The 20,602-nt window shown below is 37.8% G+C and overlaps 2 protein-coding genes across 6 annotated transcripts; both read left to right on the plus strand.

The window, feature by feature from the left end:
- Window positions 1-1,526: 1,526 nt before the first annotated feature.
- On the plus strand, window positions 1,527-1,977 carry RB195_003893 (uncharacterized protein; the record flags this gene model as incomplete). Its single annotated transcript, XM_064201756.1, has 2 exons — window positions 1,527-1,697; window positions 1,834-1,977. The coding sequence occupies 2 exons, from the start codon at window positions 1,527-1,529 to the stop codon at window positions 1,975-1,977; spliced, it is 315 nt and encodes a 104-aa protein (XP_064057637.1).
- Window positions 1,978-2,540: 563 nt separating this feature from the next.
- Window positions 2,541-12,432, plus strand: RB195_003894 (uncharacterized protein; the record flags this gene model as incomplete). 5 transcript variants are annotated; one of them, XM_064201759.1, is made up of 20 exons in its annotated part: window positions 2,577-2,625; window positions 4,415-4,529; window positions 4,627-4,674; window positions 5,418-5,588; window positions 5,640-5,701; window positions 6,952-6,994; window positions 7,059-7,162; window positions 7,656-7,768; window positions 8,030-8,107; window positions 8,419-8,479; window positions 8,536-8,645; window positions 8,764-8,855; window positions 8,932-9,001; window positions 9,489-9,629; window positions 9,718-9,870; window positions 9,920-10,020; window positions 10,730-10,796; window positions 10,861-11,051; window positions 11,449-11,510; window positions 12,311-12,432. In XM_064201759.1, 20 exons carry the CDS (start codon window positions 2,577-2,579, stop codon window positions 12,430-12,432), a joined length of 1,953 nt encoding a protein of 650 aa, XP_064057639.1. The 5 variants fall into 5 exon arrangements, with proteins under 5 accessions (XP_064057638.1, XP_064057639.1, XP_064057640.1 ...); XM_064201760.1 differs by lacking the exon at window positions 8,030-8,107; XM_064201758.1 differs by lacking the exons at window positions 2,577-2,625; window positions 4,415-4,529; window positions 4,627-4,674; window positions 5,418-5,588; window positions 5,640-5,701 and adding an exon at window positions 6,772-6,819 and having other exon boundaries at window positions 6,927-6,994.
- Window positions 12,433-20,602: the final 8,170 nt, after the last annotated feature.

Genomic DNA, 20,602 nt, shown 5'->3' on the forward strand with positions numbered 1-20,602 from the left:
TGTAGGTCATAAAAATGATAAAAACTGCGAGGATAACAAAATGAGGCAAAAATTTTTTGGAACGCTATGTTATTATCAAAAAGAGCGGTTCTTTGAAAAGACGATTTTATTTAGTATATTTCCTCCGTTACTGGCAACACAATGTATTAGGTTTAGCCATAAATAACACTCTCTTTGTTTTTCATACATTCATTTTTATGATGATTTATTCTGATTACGAAGTATTGAGGTTCCCTGTTTACTCTCTCATTGTTCGACATGAGTTTCATTCAATCTTGACTTCAAAATGTCAAATTCTAAAGAACAACCTCTCACAAAGGTATCTCTTTCAAGGTCACATTTCCGGAACGGAATTTTATTTTCCAATTTCTAACAGCACGCTCGGTTATCACCTCTTCACCATATATGCACTGCACATCATTTAACACCATAACTATCGCCTTGTTCAAATTCGTAAAGCGTCACATGGCGTGAGTGTATTCTTTGATTCTTCGTTTCCAAAGTGAACAAAATAATTAAACGTAATCAGCACATAACACTAGGCTACTGTCTAAAGACTAACCAAAGTTCTGTTAGCGATAAAAAAATCCCTTATTTCAGTAACCGATTGTATGTTTAAACAATGGGGCGGGTGTGGCGCAGTCGGTTAGAGGTCCGTTGTAGCCACACGGTCGAAGGTTCGAAACCGCTCTAGTGCAAACCAAGTCTTTCATCACTCCGGGGTCGATAAATTGGTGCCAGACTTGTCTGGGAGGATAAAAACACTGACTTAATCATCGGCTGGCCCTCGCAAGTCATTGTTATAGGCCAATACGCGTCCAACCTTAACGATTACGAATTCCAGTAAAACGCGTTGGCGCATCCCAAGTGGATTAACACGCCAGTGACTTTATCTTTTTACTTTATGTTTGAACAATAGGCACCTGAAAATGACTCGACCTAAGATAAGATATGTGTTTTGCCTGGCACGACCTTCACAGTCAGCGCGCGGGAAAATTGCCACTGGCAAAAGTATACAGCAACTCTCCCACGCCAGTCGGCGTATATAAGAGCTGGCTTCCACCACACGGACGAGATCTTGCTGAAATTTCGTTACCTAATTGCCTTTGCGTTTTCGCACGAAATTTGAAATGTAATTTCGTGATCGGTTTCCGGCGCATACCACTACCACTTCCACACCACTTCACCAACAGCTGGTTGCACTCTACGAGAATCGAACCGCCAACTAACTACCACATGGACCCGAGAACCATTACCTATCGAACCACAGTAGCATAGCCTGTTTTGTACCATATGTCATCTGTCTTTATCGTGCACATTATATGGTATTGATGTTATATTGATGTCACAAGGATAAACCACTCTCGTGATTATTCGTGCACCGTCGAATAGTAACCGCTTTCACATCACCTGGAGCTGGAGCGCGGGAATACAGAAGTAGTTATGAGGCCGTCAGAAGAGGGAATTGGAACGGGGAGACTGGACCGTGGGAAACTAGCCATTGGAGTCTGAGAACCTAAGCTGACATGTGGTCTCCTCGGATCCGTGCAGTTGGAGCCGCGTCCTATTCACCGATGCCCGCCGCTCCTATCCGGAGCGAATCCATTGCACTACAATATTCGAAAGTCGATAATCCGCATATGAAACATATGACGAAGGCCATATGGCAGAGAAGATTTTCGGAAGCTGACAGAAGTGTAAGTCGTCACGTCCAAACATAGTTGCAGAGAACAATGAGAAAAATTATGCTACAAACTAGGGCTCGATAGACGCTAAACGTTATGGAAACGGTAAGAGATCAATACCCCATTGATGCGATATTTTTTCGTTCAGCGTAAAAGAGTAGAATGGGGATATTTCTCGTCGAGCAATGAGAACCTTTCATCGACGTTTCTTCTTTTTGCGAAAAAAGGAAACTACATACCAGATATTCGTAAAGCTCGTGCAATTTCTGCTGTACGTATTACTGGACGATGACGCTCAAAGCGCATTCAATCCATTACGATTTTGCAGGGTTGTAAAAACAAATGAGCAAAATTTGCCACTTGCTATCAAAGATAAAAACTCGCGGCTTAGAGTTTTCCTTGATACTCTATCAAGATACAGGAGCGGATTCGTTTACTGCTTCCGCGCAACGAAGAGAAGTGAAAGTGGAAGTGACGCTTTTAAAATACTTGATGGGGAGGATTTTTCCTATCAGGATCTTGTTTTCCTTTTTTCATTCGTTCCCTCAAATGTCAGTGGGAAAGACAGGGAAAGTTCCTGAAATCCCAAATTAAATCCCAAGTACATTAAAAACAGAAAAAAACAGACCTCTGGAAACATTAACTTGATTGTTTCGCAGCGCAAACGTTTCCTTACAAGACACTGTTTTATTTGCTTTCGCACATTTTCTTGAGCGAATTATACATCTTTATTTCAACTTTGGTAAAGATAACGCTTTCAAGGCATTTCTCATGTTTTACATGTTTTATCGTTATATTTGTACCTGAGAAGATGAAAAAGTAAAGCTCAGTGTTTTCATTCACCCTCGTGTTAGGATGTTCAAAGTATGTGTACTTTTTGTCAGTCTATTCATGCGCAACATAAAAGCAACATCGGAAGTGCCACATCACCCTTCTCCAGGTAAGCTTTCAGGAAAGTGAGTTCAAATTGCGTTCCAGAAAAAAAGCTTTAACAGCGAATGTACACTTCTATGCAAGAACTAGATTTGGTTTAGACAGAACAATTCAAAGCTGCGTTTTCAATTGCAAGCTCAAATTTTTTGATTTTTCACTTATATCTCTGAAGAATAAAAAGTTTTTCTACGTTGCCGTCAAATTACGTAACGGTGAATCTTTTACGCTAGTATACTGCCATGGAGTCAAACAGGGTTACAATGTACTTAGTGAAAACGCTATTATCCTTCCCTTCACCTTACCGAATAAGTTCAAAGGGAATCATTCAAATTAAATGTTGTTCTCAATCTGTACGGATTACCTTACTCCAGATCAATGTAGGAATGTGATAATCATCTGTATCTGGATGGATTATATTCGTGACTACGACATGGAAGAGCTCGAGCTCCCTTTTACGACGTAGCGTACCTGTTCCTTCTGAGTGCTGTCACTCAAGATTTGAGGGTTTTGAGGTCTATCCCGGTTCACTACATGAAGCATCTGAGTAATATAAGGGACAACAGTGCTAGCACTTGTCAACGTTATTTACATACATAATCTTGAGCTTTTGAGGCAAGAAAAAGGTCCATTGCGGCGAGTGTCGACCTCAACTGAAATCGGCTCGAAGATCTGCATCTGCTAGAGTTGGTCAGATCTGAGAGCAGGAAGTCAGAAAGCCCAGATGGCAGGCTAAGAGAATCATCTCTAGGAATACCGTCTTCCACACTCTGCACAGTGGTCAGCAATGAAAGCAATATTCCAGCATATTCTCCTAACGAACGAAGGCGAATTTATTAGGTTGGTGCAAAAATAATGCGCATTTTTCGTCGCCTTATCTTCACGACAATTTTGTTCCAGTTACATTCATCTTTATTATTAAAAACCGTATAATGTTTAGTAGCGCATTCTGTTTGGAATGTTTGATAACATTTGAAAACCATGGGGGTGTTGAAAAGGAGAGAAATTCGTGGACTCCAAAAGTTGGAGTTTTATGCAAGAAATGCTATGCAGTTTTATGGAATAATCAAAGTGGTATCTCGTTGGCAGAGTTGCGTAGAATGTAGTGGTTCTCGCTTCTATTGATAAAGTTGATTTTGAGGTGAGTTGTAGCGTTTCGAAGTGAATGCTGGAAAATGCACATTATTTTTCACCAATCTAATAGAAGTATTCGAAGAAGGTCTTCTCAGACCGAATAACAATATTCGGAGGTCATAAGAGAAGTACGGAAACACCAAAATTCAGCTGAGCAGCAAAAAGAGGATTTTCCAAGATGGTCGTGGACGAATTAAGTTAATCAGTTGTTATCGGTACGAAAAGAATCGCTTAAATCGAATCTCAAACAGTCGCAGTCGCAGTTGCAGATTTCAAAGCATCCGAGTAGCGCCGATACATTCCACACCGTTGCCGTCGAACTTTCACAAATTTTGAAAGGAGCTTTGAAATGATAGTAATAATAATAAATGATAAGTAAAAACGATAAATAATATGAAAGTTCTCGAAAGCTGTTTTGAGCAATTTTTTCCATGAAAAAGCGATGTTCAAAGTGCATTCTAATCAGAGCTGCGAATTCAAAAGTAGAAATGATCTTTACCTGTTTAGTACGACTTTGACCTTCTAGAAAACAAAATTTCAAAAAGATACTGATAACATTTTATATGAATGATTCAAATAAAAAAGACTAGGATGTCTCTCATGGATTGAAACAAACAAAGAATTGATCATAGAGTGCGCCGATGATAATGAATGTTCATTTCTAGACCTGAGTGAAACAGCACCTTTCCTACCACGAGCGATACTTTCTTATTCCTATAAATTTCCACTCCGTGATGATGGTTCATTAGTTGCTTTCAGTGAGAAATACAGAAATCGAGGGTAAGCTCTTATCTTCCTAATTAGTAGCCTAGTCTGTGGGAATAGAGGATTAAAATGACGCTTTCTTTCCAGCTAAGAACTATTTACAGTATTTCAGAGAAAAGATAGTGAAAGCTGAGGATCTTACTCAAATGCTTTATCCCAGGTAATTTTCTATGCTAAATGATGTGAACCGATTATTTCCGAGAGGACGATTATTTTATTAACTTCTGGTGTCTTGCCTTGTTTGTATTCCAGAAAATACCCTCTTATTAGCAGGTGTATGCTAATTGTTTCATGGAACAGATCTAGACGTATACATTCATTTAATGGAAAAAAACTCAATTAATACATAAGAAATTCTTGATTGAATGTAATAAAAATACAATAAAGTACTAGATTATTACATATGAAAGAAGTTGCCATGTCAACGGCTAACCCAGGTTGTAAGAGAGTCTTCACCATTTGAGTCACTATCACCAAAAATGTGGCTCAATCAAGTTCTTCGTGCTAGCAAAAAAAATTTTACTGCCTCATTTCCCAAAAATTTCTGCTGTTGCAACTTTTTTTTTGTGAAAAACCCAAATCATTTTCACGAGCATGTGCTCAAGATCCCGAAACTTCGTGAGATAAAACCACGTATGTTTTTAAATTTCAATGAAATGAGGAATAGAGCGTTATTTTCGATTTCTTCCATACGACTCACCAATGGCTTATGTTGTCTGTGGCAACACTTTCGTATAATATATGTGTTTAGTTTCTTGTGTATGTTTTTTTGTTTTCCTGTAAAAATGCGTACGTGCTAATAATTGGTTGTTTTGTTGTGCTTTAATAACAAGGTGGCCAACCCAATGCACAGTCAAGACTATTTGGTATTTTTATGGAAGAAACAAAAAGAAAAAATTTCAGATCAAAGTTTTCCAATGTAGAAGACAAAATAAAGCAATATATTGGCGTTCGAGATACGCCATTTTGGCGAGATGCACCATTACATCACATGTTGGATATGAACACAGATCTTGACGGAGCGATGACTGCATGGATGGCAGAGCCAGCATTCACGAAGACCTCGTACATCGGGTGAGAAAAGGAAAAAACTCAAAAACACAAAAAAAATACCAGTGGTTGCAGAGAACAAGATGGAAATCATGATTTCTATGGGACAATAATCAAGCAATTTTATGAGCCATTCGGTTTTCCATTTGAGATAAGTGGATTAGAAATTGGAATGTGTTTAATAATGTTTTATGCGACACAACTTACGAGATTAGAAGAAAAGAAGTAGTTTTTTTTCTCCCACAACCTTCCATCATTTCCAGTAATTTTTATTGTTTTGCAAATTTCTCTTTTTTTCTCTCCAGGAGTAGTCAAACAAGATTTTATTAGGATGGTTAATAAGCATAAATGGAAATCACCGGATAACTTTTCTTGGCAAAGAAATTTTGCATTCTGCGTCTGCAAGAAGGGGATTCTCGTATTTACGGAAGACAAAGGGATAATTTTACAAAAATTCAACATGATTTCCAAATAGGTTCTTAACTATCTCGGCTTTTTCAGACCAATCATTCCTCTCCTTTTCCTCATTTTTTCGAACTCTCCTTAAGATCATAAAGAAATATGTCGGATAACAAAATTCAGAGAAACAAAAGAGTAAAAGCTTTTAAAAATAAGGAACAATTGAGAGCGAAATTAAATTTTATGTGAATAGAAAATCGAAATAAATGTGCTTAAAATGTTTCAAAGGACTGGCAAATCGAACAGGGATGTAGGGGATGGTTGGAAGATTTTTGGGAGATGGAGGTCATTCGAAATGTTCGGATTGCAAGTTCATGATAGGAATTCAGTTTCAACTGAAGTTATTGGCTTTCCCATTTGGTACTCATTTCATCCCACCAGAATACTACTTACCAAAAAAAAACATTTTCAAAAATTTTTCCACGGAATCTCCTACAAGGAGAATGACTCGAAGAGGGGAAAGAATTGTGGAAGCTAGGGGAAAATCTACTGAAAGTAGGCGAAAGCGAAAGTAGGCGTGACATCATTACAGTTCCGCTTTCCCGTTGTTACTACAAAAGCTTACTGGATATTCTGAATAGAACGTATTATTTCTTTTGAACACTTTTTCTCCCTCCTCAACAAATTCAACACAAAATTTAACGAACAGTCAATTTTTTTCCCGCAAGCTGATGTACTGGTCTATTATGATAGTTCCTTGACTAGTTATTCTTGTTAACGTACCGGAACTTAATTGGAAAACCGTCATATGAATCCAAGGGAGGGCAGGACGTTAAGGAGGGAGCGTGCAGAGAAAGTGCGCGCGTACGAACAGACGTTCTACCGTTACCCGGACAAAGTTACAATGTCTGACTGAAGTCACATAGACAATTTTTCTTCCATTTACGAAGAGCTCTTTTCCAGGTCCCATGTTTATCGAAAAATCCAGAACAAACTGGAATGACTACTATTTTCTATAAAGTATCTGGGAGGTACGAGGTATTTCTGCAGCAATATAATACACATCTAGAATGCTCCTCCCATAAAATCCTTCAGAAATTTCACTTCAATGCCAACTCAATGGATTCTGGACCGAGGAAAGCCAGCGGCAAATACATTTCTGTCTGATGTCATCAACAATATGGCGAGGTTAAACGCTGGTAAGTCACAGAAAATCAAATAGAAGTTTCCAGAAACAGATTTTGCCGTGTCCTGCGTCTTGAGACTTCCTTAGATCGCTTGAGATAGTAAATGGTTTTCGCCTGCGGCCACTCCCAGTGGTGACCGGTAATGGCGGCTGATCTTCCGGGACACACTCAACAAATTTAATGGATTCAGAAATTTTTCGAAATTTCCGCAAAATCACTAAATTCAAATTTAAATGTGAATCAAAGAAAAAAGGGGTTACAAAACGAGTGTGCTTGAAGATTCGGGAGGGAGGAAGGTGCATTTCCGTCCTTGCGACGACTGAAGTCTTAGGTAGGGGCTACAGCTTTCAAGCCACATGGCCACAGCCATTTGAAAATTGTTAATTAATGTATCTTTTATGAGAAAATTGCTAAAGAGTGCATGTTCATGTGATTGTCGAGATTTACAGTATTTTCAGGATTCTAGTTGTCGTGGATCAACTAAGGAGATTCTTTGAAATTTCAGAGTCAAAAACTGCCGCCCTTACTGCAATCCCACAACTTATCGGACGAGATACAGGAGTATTCACCTACAGCGGTTTAGAAGGTTTTCTTTTGAAACCTGAAGGGAAACTCATGGTGATGTTATTTTTGAAGCTTAGCGCAACTTTATGTCTAAGAATTCCAAATAATATCCACACCTGTGGGACGAGAACTGGTCCTGATTTATTAGTATTTATTGAAATTTATTATCGACCTTCATCAAATCCTTAATAAATCATCTCGTATAAATTACTAGATAAAACTGAAACCTGGAAAAACGTAAAAGCCAGATTAAGTGCCTGCGCAATATTGTTTGGTAGGAATTTAAGCTTCGAAAAATTATATGAATTATTCCAGATAAACTCATACGTTGATTCATTGTCGTCTCTTTCGCGAGCTGATATCCAGCCGTGGTCCACACTTGTTTGCGCAGTTGTAAGCAATTCCAAATAATATACATATCTGTGACACGAGAACTGGTCCTCAGTGGATTTATCGTCGAGCGTTACTGCATGGAGGACTTTCTTAAGTGTTCAAAACCCTGAAAATAAAGCGCGTAGTTAACAGAGGGTCTGCAAAAATCAAACTTGTGAGGAATAAAGAAGAGAAATAGCTCTTGCAGCTGACGCAGATGTTAGATAGAGAAGAAATTGGTTCTTCAACTTTTTTCTATGTAACATCTGTGTCTATTTTGTCCAATTTTTTATTATTTTTTTTTTAGTTTTTGATTTTCAATCTATTTTTAGCTCGTCGACAATGAAGCAAGAAGTTCGGGTGTTATAATGAATTTGGACTATTTAGTTAATGGTATGTTAAGGGAAACAGGTGAAGGCCTTAGCTTTCAGAAAAAAATTTCTATTCAGGGATAAGAGAATTCAAATACTCTGATATTAAAGTGATGAGCCTTGAAGGGAAAAAACCCATCACAGAGAAAGATCCAATTCCAATACTTGATTTAGGCACAAATTTAAAGGTCCGCACTTTTTTTCTTCTTTTTCATTTAACTTTAAGAAACTCTATAATATAAAGTAGTGAAAATAGCTAATAGCTAATGGAAAAATCCGTGATAAAGTGATTTTTTTCCGGTAAAGATTGACATCAGTTGGGATGACTGGTCATGTTGTTCAGCATGTTGTTGTTCTGGAATTCTTTGTGGAAAATTTTATACACCTGATAGAAAATGGCACGGGTTACATATTTTCCAATCCTCTGTTTTTCCGCGAGGCTATGATTCCAAAGTAAAATTTATTCGTTTTTAGTGCATTGTTATCGTCCTATAAGATTCGCAAAGGATATTTGTCGCTAATGAAGATCAAACCAGATAAGCCGGTAAATATTTGACGAATTAATGTCTTTCTAAAGTATGTACATTCACTAAATTCCTGAATATCAATCTGTTCACCCTCCTGAGGTGCCTGGTTTTTTTTTTTAGCAGAAAGCGGACAAAACAAAAATCTTCTCACATAGCACTACTGGAGTTTTGTTCCCTCTATCCAACATTTTGTTCCTCAGAAATGCGCTCTTCTCATTAATTCAAGCAATGACTGATGGATGGATGGAATCAATGGAAAGCAAAAAAAAACTGAGAGATGAAGTTTTTGAAAGTTCTATGCACGGTAGAATGAGCGCTCGATCCCACAACTTGTGGTTGATCCAACTTCTCAAATTCTGAAGGAGGAGAACCCGTCGGATCCTTAGAATAAGGCCCAATTCGACCCCGTCTCGGCTATAAAAAAGGAACAAAGTCGAGTCAAAGTGTGAGACAAAGTCAAATGTGAAATATTAGGTGATTCTGTCCATAAACCATATCTTATAGATTTATCCATGGGATTCAAAGCCGGTCAGCTCCGACTTTCAAACTATGATGTCCATAAGTCCATACAAAGAACGTGGTATCGCATTGTGGTCCACAATTTGGGAGAGCATGGAAAGTCTACAGGATGTGAAACGATATAAAGTAGGAGTTCACTTTGTAATTTATTATTCGAAAGCCTATATGAAATTCTCTCTTCCCACTAAACCAAAATTTCCCCGAAATTTTGAAGGAGGACCTCTACTACAAAGCTTTCAAAGATGTACTGAACACCACCAGACCACAAATACCAGATCATCCAGGATTTTACATTGATGAAATACCTTGTAGTGAGGAAAAGTACGATTGCGCTAAACTAGCAGAATGTCGAAAAATCAATATAAAGGTTGGTGGTCAGTCTTTTCGGAGAATTACATGAGGGAATCACATTTTAGTCAAAAATCGACGAGGAATTAGAGGGGGAAGCGGATCCGTGCGTTGAATACGAGCCTGAGATTGAGACAATTTTTATCGAACACGAACATACAGACATTGAGTGAGGCTTTAATTCCAGTTTTTCTTCACATGCTACAAGAAATACGGTAGCTGATTAATTATTAACTAATTAATTCTTCGAACCTTAAAATACACAAAACCTTTTATCTCGGTTAAGCAGCTATAAACCGGTAAGAAATAACAAAATATGCGAATATGGGTATTTATTCGAATGTTTGCATTAAAATACGAATGAATTCGTAAGATATGAGTGAAGGTGGAAAATCAATAAATAATTAGATTGGTGGTCTATTGATTGAATGAATGAATGAATCTGAATGAATAGATGATTGCATGAATAAATGCGCAAATTAATGAGTACATGAATGGATGAAAGGTGAGTTATGTCGAAGAAAATTGAATGAATAAGTGATCGAATGCATGGATGAACGAAAAAATGAATGAATGAATGGATGAATGAATGAACGAATGAATGAATGAACTAATGAATGAATGAATAAATGAATGAAAGAATGAATGAATGAATAGCCAATGAGCGGACGAATAAACTGATGAACAGCAGGTTCTATCGATAACGTTGGAAAAATGAATAAGAGAATCAATAGACGAATGAATGGATGAAGGAGCAGATAAAAGGCAAAATATTTGAAATAAAATTAAAACGCTTGAAAATGCACTTGAACGGTAGATTAGCGGCAGTATCGAAAGCGGAGAAGTAGTTCTTTTGTATTTATAAAGGCTTTGTTGAGGATGGTTCCTGGACGGAGTTACCGTATTCGTATAAGAGAAGAGTTGTTTGCCACTGATGCTACAAGGGTATGAATTTCGCAGCGCAGCGGATCTCGTATCACCAATTTTTCATCCACATACTCATATTTAGGTAAGTTGGCGAGTATCGTCACGCCCTCCGGGGCGGTACGACACGTCCCGAGCTTGCCTTGAACAAGGAATAGTGCATCTGAAAAGCGGCGATCTACTACTCACGACTTTAACGTCACGTGATGTGAAGCGGCGTCTGGAAGCAACTTTGCCGGATGGAAGGAAAATTAACATCCAGTTACATAATGCTAGGTTTGTTCATTAAGAATTTCAAGGGTCCGAGAACCCATGCTTTTTCTGCGATATAAAACAAATAAAAATAAATAAATCATAAGCCAAAAATAAATAAAATAAATAATAAATCAACCAAGAAGTGATTGAAAAATTACCGAGTTCTGTAGGAGCAACGATCAATTTTTCGCAATATCCTCTATGTAGTCATATATTTTTGATCTGTGTGATTTGTAGTAATTATACCGTGATTGGCGACGTTTCCATTGGTCCTAAAGAGAAAATACACAATGGAACACTGCAAACAAAAATTATAAGTTTTTAATTATTGAATTATTAAATTATTAAAAGTAAAAATTATTGAAAATTACTAAATTTACAAACAAAAAGTATTAAGTTTATCATTTTTTTTGTTTAGCATTCGACTTGGCCTGGGTGACGATAGTGGAAAAGTTATCACCTGGGGAATTATTATCATAGGTAAGCTAACGTATACTCGTTTCCGAATATGTTTAGTCAGGTGAACGCGACGCGTCTGCACCAACGCACAGCTCTTTCTGATTTACATTCATTTTTTTGTAAACACATCTTTATTTTCTACTTCCCCCATCAAACACGCATCGCACCCATTCGAGTGAACATATACGATCCAGAATAGACAGGCAGAGCTATCCTGGTTCTTTTAGAAAGCAATTTAAGTACTATTCAACTCAACAAATGTATAACAAGCTTAATGTAGTGATTTAAACTGTTTTTGTTGTATATGAACTAAAAGACGCAAGAGAATAATACAGTAACGCATTCTAATTCCTCATCCCTACGCGAAATCTTATCATTATTCTGATTACTGGACTGCCGAACACTGTTCGAGTGAACTCCAACAAACCGCCCTGCCCACGGATCTACGGCATCTTCCTGTGTCCTGTTTTGCCAAAAAAATTGAATTCTGTACTTTTTTTTGAATTTGAAAAAACTGTCAAAAACGTAGAATTTGAAATATGCTGAAAACAATCTATAGCACATCCAAATTCACGTGAAAATCTGATCTTAGAATTGGGGATCATTTTTCGCACCATTGAAGTACGGTGAAGTCCACGAAAATTTTCGAGAAAACTCACTTCCAATACTGAGATACTGATCCAATGCCTTCAATCAATACTGCTTAGTTTGCTCTATTGATAGAAATTAAGAACAGCTTTTTTTGTGCTAAACTGAGAAACTATGAAGGGATAAAATTATTAGAAATTTATGGCATTATGTTGTTAAAGTAATTATTACAGTGTTTCTTGTATTATTGTACGCTTTTGTCAAAGTGACATCTAACCGAAGAAGAGCACGAACCCAACAAATCCTGGTGAACAGAATGAAGAAACGATTGCGAGCAGAAGGAAAATTACAGTAGAATTTGGAATCACGTCTTTAACTAGTTGTTAATCCAATTCTTTACTTAATTTAAATATTTATGGATCAATTTTACCTTAATAAATTTTTCAACAAGAGGGGAAAGAAATCGGAGGAACCGAAAGGAAATACAGAACACATTTTCGTATACACTTTTTTCATCAGCAATAGCTGATTTTCAACGAAGCGCTAAAATAGTTTTAACGATTTTTCATCGTTTTTGAAAAAAAATTACTCATTTTCTTTCGTGTTTTTCCCCTTAGATTCGGTACTCGTAAACTATTCAATCCGAAATATTATAAGATTGTCAATGCTTGGCTACCGTAATTCTTACAAGTGTAAAACTTCATATTCTTTATTTTAATTGTTTGAAAAAAAACCGTGTACCAGGAAGGAAGGAAGAATGTTGTATTGGGAAGAATAAAGAAAGTTTCGTCGTTTTTTTTTTTATCGAAACGGTACTTAAGTTACTCATTAAGTGATTTTTTTTTTTGAGAGCAGCATACTTCCATAATACAATCCAGACAACATTACAGCTTTTCATACTACAGCGTTGAAAAGGGAAAAGAAACCACTCTCTGACCCCTAGAGGCGATGTCGACGCTATCTATAGATTCAGTTCAAAAAAAAAAGCGCTTAGCACATCTCTATTTCACTCACCTCATCATCACCCGTTTATTCGTTTTGATCATGCTTAAATTCGTTGTTGATTCACTTTTACTATTGATTAATCGCAAAACCTTTGCTCGTATGGTCCTGAAACTCGTTTTTTTTTGAAAATGACAGTTTGAGAAATGCAGATGTTTTAAAATACTAATCAGCTGCCCAAACTCTTTCACAAAAGTTACACCATTGAATAATTTCTTATTGCAAATGGAAAAAAATCCAAAATCAATCTTAAATTTGCTGAAACAATCCATATACTTTTTCTTTAACCAAAGCGTTGTTTCTCGTTCTCGAATACGAGATACAAAGCAAAAAATAAAAAAAAATAATAAAAATACGAAACATCTATCGTTTGCGATAGAAGTCCAGAAATCATTAAAAACCTATTCGAAGAGGGTGAACTGTTCCCGTACCTACACCCCTCCTATAGCTCACGTCTAATCAATAAATTAAAACTATCAACAATTGCAAAATTACAAGTAGGAAGAAGTGAACTTACTTATTTAATACAAGAAGAAATATAGGATTAAGATACAAAAAACAAATCCATGAACTATTCAGCACGGCTATAGTGATATTTGTCATAGCGAACCATGATTCTAAATTTAATCGAATAAAAACAGGTGCATGGTGAAAAAAATTGCAATTTTGCCAAACATACCTGCATTATGCCACAATACTATCAATAACATTATACAAACGCAAAGTACAGTAGACTGTAAAAATATTCTGATCTCGTGTTTTTCTGTTCTCCTGCTGCTCGCAATTTTTCTTGTCTAAATTGCATATGTCAATCTATGTGAAGACGTAGTCACCTAGTAATAGTGATAAATAAAAAAGGATAAAGTCGCTGGCGTCAGTCAATCCGCTTGGGACCTTCGCCACCACGTTCACTTCAATTCAGAATCGTTTGACGTTTTATGAACGTGTAAGTGGCCTATACAATGACTTACGGGGCCTGGCTTACGGGGCAACTCGGTGTTTTTATCCTCCCAGACAGGCTTGGCATCAATTTATAGACTCCACAAGGATGAGAGGCTTAGTGAGCGCTAGGGCGGATTCGAACCTCCGATCGATCGTGCAGGAAGCGGGTGCTCTAACCACTACACTACACCAGCCCTATATTCGTCATACGCTGTATTTGATACGTCAAAAAAACCAGTGTATCTGAAAAAAAAAACTAATGTTCTAAAATAAAGTCGAGGGTATGCAAGTCATTGATTCCAGATATGTTTTTGGAGTTTCGTCATATGTTTGGCCCAAGAAGAGGCGAAGCTTTGAAGGATTCGCTGATTACTTTCGCCTCTCCACGACTCTAGAGATATGCCTTCGCTAAGCGTGAAGGCACTCAATCCAAACAATAACGTTCTTTTTGAAAAATACGTAAACTTCCTTAGGGGCGAGTGTAGTGTAGCGGTTAGAGGTTCGGCTTCCCGTACGATCGATCGGAGGTTCGAATCCGTCCTAGTGTTCACCAAGCCTTTAATCCTTACGAAGTCGATAAATTGGTACCCGACTTGACTGGGAGGTTAAAAACACTGACTTGACACATCGGCTAGCCCCCGTAATTCATTGTATGGGCCAGTTACGCATTCGTAAACCTCGGACGATTCTGAATTGAAGTGAACGTGGGGGCGCATCCCAAGCGGATTGATTAACGCCAGAAACTTTATCCTTTATCCTTAATTTAACTTCTTTATTCGTGATCAGAAGCTGATTGCGAATATTCTTTTCCTTCATCCATATGTGAATTCAAAAGTTGTCGGAAGTTTCAAACTGGAAATTAATTAAAAAGAAGCATGCTATTACTCGGAGAAAACTTGGCCGATAATGAAAAAAATTGTTTTTGACAACAAGGCATAGGTTTTTGTTCCATTACACGATTGTTTTTATAACATCAAACTGTGGAAAATTTCTATTTTATCATTTTAAACTACTTACCGTATGTACATGAAGTACAATTATCAGATATGCTAAATATGTGAGACCAAGGCACGGGAAGCAAAAATACCATTCCAAGGCAGATAAGGTTGCGGCTCCGAGCTTTGTGAAATCATAGGACCAACCTACACCGCTCAAATAAAAATTCTGTGTTATACAACCCCACAACCATACACCTATCGTGTACAACCAACCGATCACCATCAAAATCTGAAAAAAATGGATTTTAATTTTAAAAAATATGTATATACAAAGGTTGACAAAGAATTCATGAACCTTTAACGCAAATGGTGTAACGTTTGCACGTATAGCTTCTCGTAGAATTAAAATTTGCTTTATTGAAAGGATAGACATAATGGGAAACATAGCCAACCATAACGAATTAGCTGTACAACCACTCACCTAGAATATAATTTTAAAGTATTGAAAAAAAAAGAAGAAAAAACATTAAAAAAATATAAAAAGAAAATAAGAAATACATGTAATGAGAAAATAAGGTTCTTTACAGCAATCCTCTACTCACTCGAATTAAAACCTGGTATTTCACTTGTATCTGCGGAAAAATTAAATAGATTCCTGATAACATATGGATAATCGTTTGACCAAAGTCGACGAAATTAATCTGGTTCATAAGCTGATATTGTTTGTTCGATGCGAGATCCCGATCCGTTGTCATTACCTCAAAGGGAACATTACTCTTATATGGATATTCTTTGCAATTTTTGCAGACGTAAATGCTGAACTAGTCATGTTAAAGGCATCACCCCACGAATCTGAGGTGGTGCAGATTTCAGGTGGAGTATTCGTATACAGGATGGGAGACTACGGAGAGGGAGGTGATTCCGTCCATTTCTTCCTAATTGCCGTAGAAAACGGCCCGGAAGATGCGGCGCCGCACAAGACTGGCGCGCTCCAATCGAACCTCTTGCACAAAATGGTGCGCCAAAACGAATGAAGCCGTATCTTCCGGGCCGTTTTTTACGGCAATTAGGAGGAAATGGACTGAATCACCCCCCTCTCCGTAGTCTCCCATCCTGTATACGAATACTCCACCTGAAATCTGCACCACCTCAGATTCGTGGGGTGATGTCTTTAAATTAGCAATAAATGTTATTTTGGATATCTTATTAGATAAAGTCAACTGAATGAACCTAGAATTTAGAATTTACTGAAAACCTAGAATTTTTCTTTCCCTTAAATGCATCACCTCACGAATCTGAGGTGGTACGGATTTCAGGTGGAATATTCGTATACGGCATAGTAGATAATAGAGACGGCAGTGATTCCGTTCATTTTTTTTCCTAATTCCTGTAAAAAAAATAATATGCGGCGAGTGCACAAGGCTGGCGCGCTCTAATCGAACTCCTTGTAGAAAATAGTACGCCAGAACATCCGAAGCCGTATCTTCCGGACCGTTTTTTACGGCAATTAGGAAGAAATAGACGGAATCTCACGAATCCCACCTCTCCATAATCTATAATACTATCCCGTATACGAATACTCCACCTGAAATCCGTACCACCTCAGATTCATGGAGTGATGCCTTCAAAGAAGAACTCACAGTAAGAACTACGACGTAGAGCGGCATAGCCCCCACAGCGAGAATAGAATATATAACACCAATAATAAGTTCTTCTTTGATAGGATTTAGAGAGAACAGATTCGTGGATTCTGCACCCGTCGCAGATTGATTCATACTCTGAACGGAATTTTGGGAATATTTCAACAAAGCGATAACGAGTGAAGAAAAAAATCCAGCCTATCAAATTTAAATTTAAAATTATAACGTGCGATTAGAACTACCGACGCATTAGTGTAGAAAAAAAATCACATCACTACAAATGAAAAACTAGTTGAACGCAAGTTTTCTTTAGAATATCCATAACTTTTCATGGAACGTATTTCATAGCGCTAAGAGACATTTTGATGGCGGTGGATGAAATGTCAGAAAATGAATGATTCATGATTCATTAGAGTTATCCAATTTTGCTCACAATTCCTTCAAATGTCCTCGTTATTAAATTGAGCATCAAAATTATGTTTTATTACTGAAATTGGCATTTTAAAAAACTGATAACGTTTCCGTCGTTTGTAAGCAGCCTAATCATCGTTTCTCCAATAGTTGAATGTGATTTAAAATGCACATTCAACATCTGGGCAATATTTACAGTATTAAAAATCTCCGCAATATTTACTTTTATTATTCTTACTGATAACCTAGAATTTTTCCTTTCGTTGAAAGAGAACTCACAGAAAGAACTACGACTAGAACGGCATAGCGCCCGCTCTTTACTTTTTTTGTTTATTCATGACTGACGAACATCTTCGTTGAGACCTCGAAAATAATTCCTAGACGATTCGTCAGCAAATACTTTCATCCTCGTGGGTCCAGATCGACAGCTAAGCTCTAATGCCTGCTTTCGCTTTTTGTTTCCGTAGTAAGCGAAAAAAAGATAAAGGCAAAAACTTTTTTTTTAGTTTTTTCACTAGGAAGCTGAGCTGTTTTGTTGACAAAGCTTAGAACATTTTGCCGTCTTTTTAATGAAGGTATTCAAACAATGGTGATTAGATGTTAAATATCGATCAAATTTTTACAGAAAGTTCTGCAATAGTTGGTGAGTTGGGTTGGTAGCGTAGAGAAGTTTCCTTCCGCATAAAAACTGATCAAGAAGATCATCAATGTTCATTTGTTCGCTCCATAGAACGAAGAAGTTTCGTGAATCAGAACGCTTCCTCGTGTATTCAGAGACATATGGATATGGATATTCATTAGATCTCCTTGATGATCAACAACAGCTGGCTCCTTTGAAGAATAAAGGAAAAAAAACGGAAGAAAATTTCAATGTCATTGAAGAGAATGCAAGAATCCGACTTCTACGAAAGATTTCTTCTTTGCTCGGTCGGTATGCGATATTTAAACAATGGTGGTATATGAGTGAAAGAAAAGTGAGACAAAATTCCATGATTTTGGCAAAAGTAAAGGAAAATATAGTTTTCTTTTTTTCTGCTAAAATATAGTTTTCAGTGGAACAACTCAATTATGAGGACGTGCTTATTAATTCCCTTGATGTAGTTGTTTGCAACTGTTCGTCAGATAGAATTGAAAAGATTTATCTCTAGGTTACTGTGTATCAAAAGGATGGACTTAAACGAAAATTCTGAGTTTGAGATAGAAGAAAAATGCAAAGAATAAGAAACAAAGAAGAGAATCTGATATTACTCTTTCCCCTAAATGAAAAAAAAAACATAAGAAAATCCTAAAGAGGGGGTGAGGTTGAGGGCTCGATCTTGCCGAAATTCCATCTTTTATGAAACGAAATGAATGGTGATGTTTAGAAGAAAAATTTATAGTTGTAGTCTGTTTTGCCGTCTTGGGATTGTTCGTGTTGGCTACAAAAACATATTTTTTGAATTTAAAATTTAAAAAATATGTTTTTGTAGCCAACACGCACAGTAGTTGTAGTTTAATTTAAAATTTAAACAGCGACGTAAATGCTGAAACTTTGTATAATCCATGCGAGAAAAAAAAATTAAATTACAAAGAAAATCAAAGGAAAATTCTACCAATTTAATTTCAAATCAAATTCAACACATGCACCTTGAAAAGGATATTAGTTCTGGAATCTCAGCGTCTCACTTGTCTAACAAGAAGGATTTATTTGTTTACAAAGATGTGAACGATGAGAAGCAATCTCGGAAACGTTGCGACTGTACACAAATGCTGGTGATTGTGTTCTGTTTCTAGGCTTGGGCGGATCCGTGTTCGCTTCCAGCACAAACAAATTTAATTTTCTCCGGTGCGAAAGCTTTTTATGTACTGGTATTTATTGAGAGGTTTCGTATTGTCCGGGCGAGCGAAAGCAAGAGGGTTTGACAGCGCAAATTATGGAGAGACCTAAAATAAAACCTTACATGAAAATTAGAAAAGCAGTAGGAGATAACAATAAATTCGTCTTAGCATTCTCCAAGAAAGCAAAAAGTGTCAAAAGAGTATGACATATGTAGAAATATCAAGAAATATCAGAAATAAGAAAATTTGACAGTGAATAAGAGAAACGCTCAAATAATAGTTATTTGGGAGAATTAAAGATTTCGGGGTGAAAAAATATTGGGCAAAAAAGCTAACTGAATTCGTGATAGATCCTAGAGTTAAGAACCTTGGAAATTTGCAACGGCTGAGGAATGTATATGCATCATTTGTAGCCATCCTAAATACAACTATTATCTACTTACAAAACTTCCTTCTCTCTAATCTTGCATAACAATGTTGTGGACAAAACACACCGAAAACAATTTTCCGAGTAGAATCATTCGAAACAAAACAATAGCTATGGACTCGTATAACGAAAAATGATATGAAAGACGCAAAATGAAGAATGGTAAACAATAAAATACAGAAGGAAGAAGGAGATTGAATTTTGAGCACCTTGAGAACCTTTTCGTTTTCCTCCGATGAGAGTTCAAGCATGGACGTAAATGATGTTTTTAACGTCATCAATGTAGACGACTTCGTCGTCTACATTGATGATCTTCGATCTCAACGCGACTAGTTGACCTCCCATCTAAAGGGCCCGCCCACACGGGTACGACGAGGCCCTGCAACGCTCCTACATTGCGAGCGCTTTTCGCCTCCACCTTCTTTTTTGCCTCTATGAAGATCCCAGTTTCGGACCTCATCGTCATTCATTCGTGGTCGCCGGGCGAAACAGGTAATTGGGAACTTAAGCGAGGAAAAAAACAACATACACTACTCTTGAGCAGTACCATCAGCCAGAGGAAGAACAAGAGGAGCTGTAGCGACCTGGATTGACCGGGCATCTGGGAGGCTGTTTGGTTCAGTGGAGCGCACGTTCTCGCGCTCGGATTTGGCTCGTATGACGGGGATCCGAGGATTTGCACTTGCTTGAACCGTAGCAAGAAATTGATTAGGACCACTCTTTTCTACTGTATGTAGTATGTGTAAATATGTGAAGTGGGATGAAGACTGAGTAATATCACGTTGCGTTTTGAATGCAGTCGAGTACAAAGGAGGCACAAGGAGGCGGCTAAGCAACCCAATGTACATATGTACGTATGTACGTAATGTGTGTTGTAAAGGGCTAAAGTAGGGCAGGCATGGGCCCCGGAGGAACAGCGATCAGAGGGCCAGCGACGTCGCGCATATTCCAGATTCTAGTGTACGAGCCCGCATAAGACCAAAGTAATGGTAAAAAAGAGGAAAGTGCGCCGGTAACCCTAAGACGTCCTAGTAGGTGTCCCCGCGAGGGAGCCCGTGGACCATCGATGCCGGACGCAAGTCTAATGGCTACCATCTCTTCGTGCAGGTATACTCTAGCCTGGTACCCACTTTGTTGTATACCTGGAATGTTAGGATGTCGGTGCCGGCGCCTCTCGCGTCCCACATATTAACGAGCTTTTGGCCCTGCGCCTGCGGCACTAGGATCCAGTGACGTGGCAATCTTCAAAGGCATCACCCCATAAATCTGAGGTGGTGCAGATTTCAGGTGGAGTATTCGTATACAGGATGGGAGACTACGGAGAGGGGGGGGGGGGGGGGGGGTGAT

Source organism: Necator americanus, chromosome IV (genome assembly GCF_031761385.1).
Source record: "Necator americanus strain Aroian chromosome IV, whole genome shotgun sequence".
Lineage (NCBI taxonomy): Eukaryota > Metazoa > Nematoda > Chromadorea > Rhabditida > Ancylostomatidae > Necator > Necator americanus.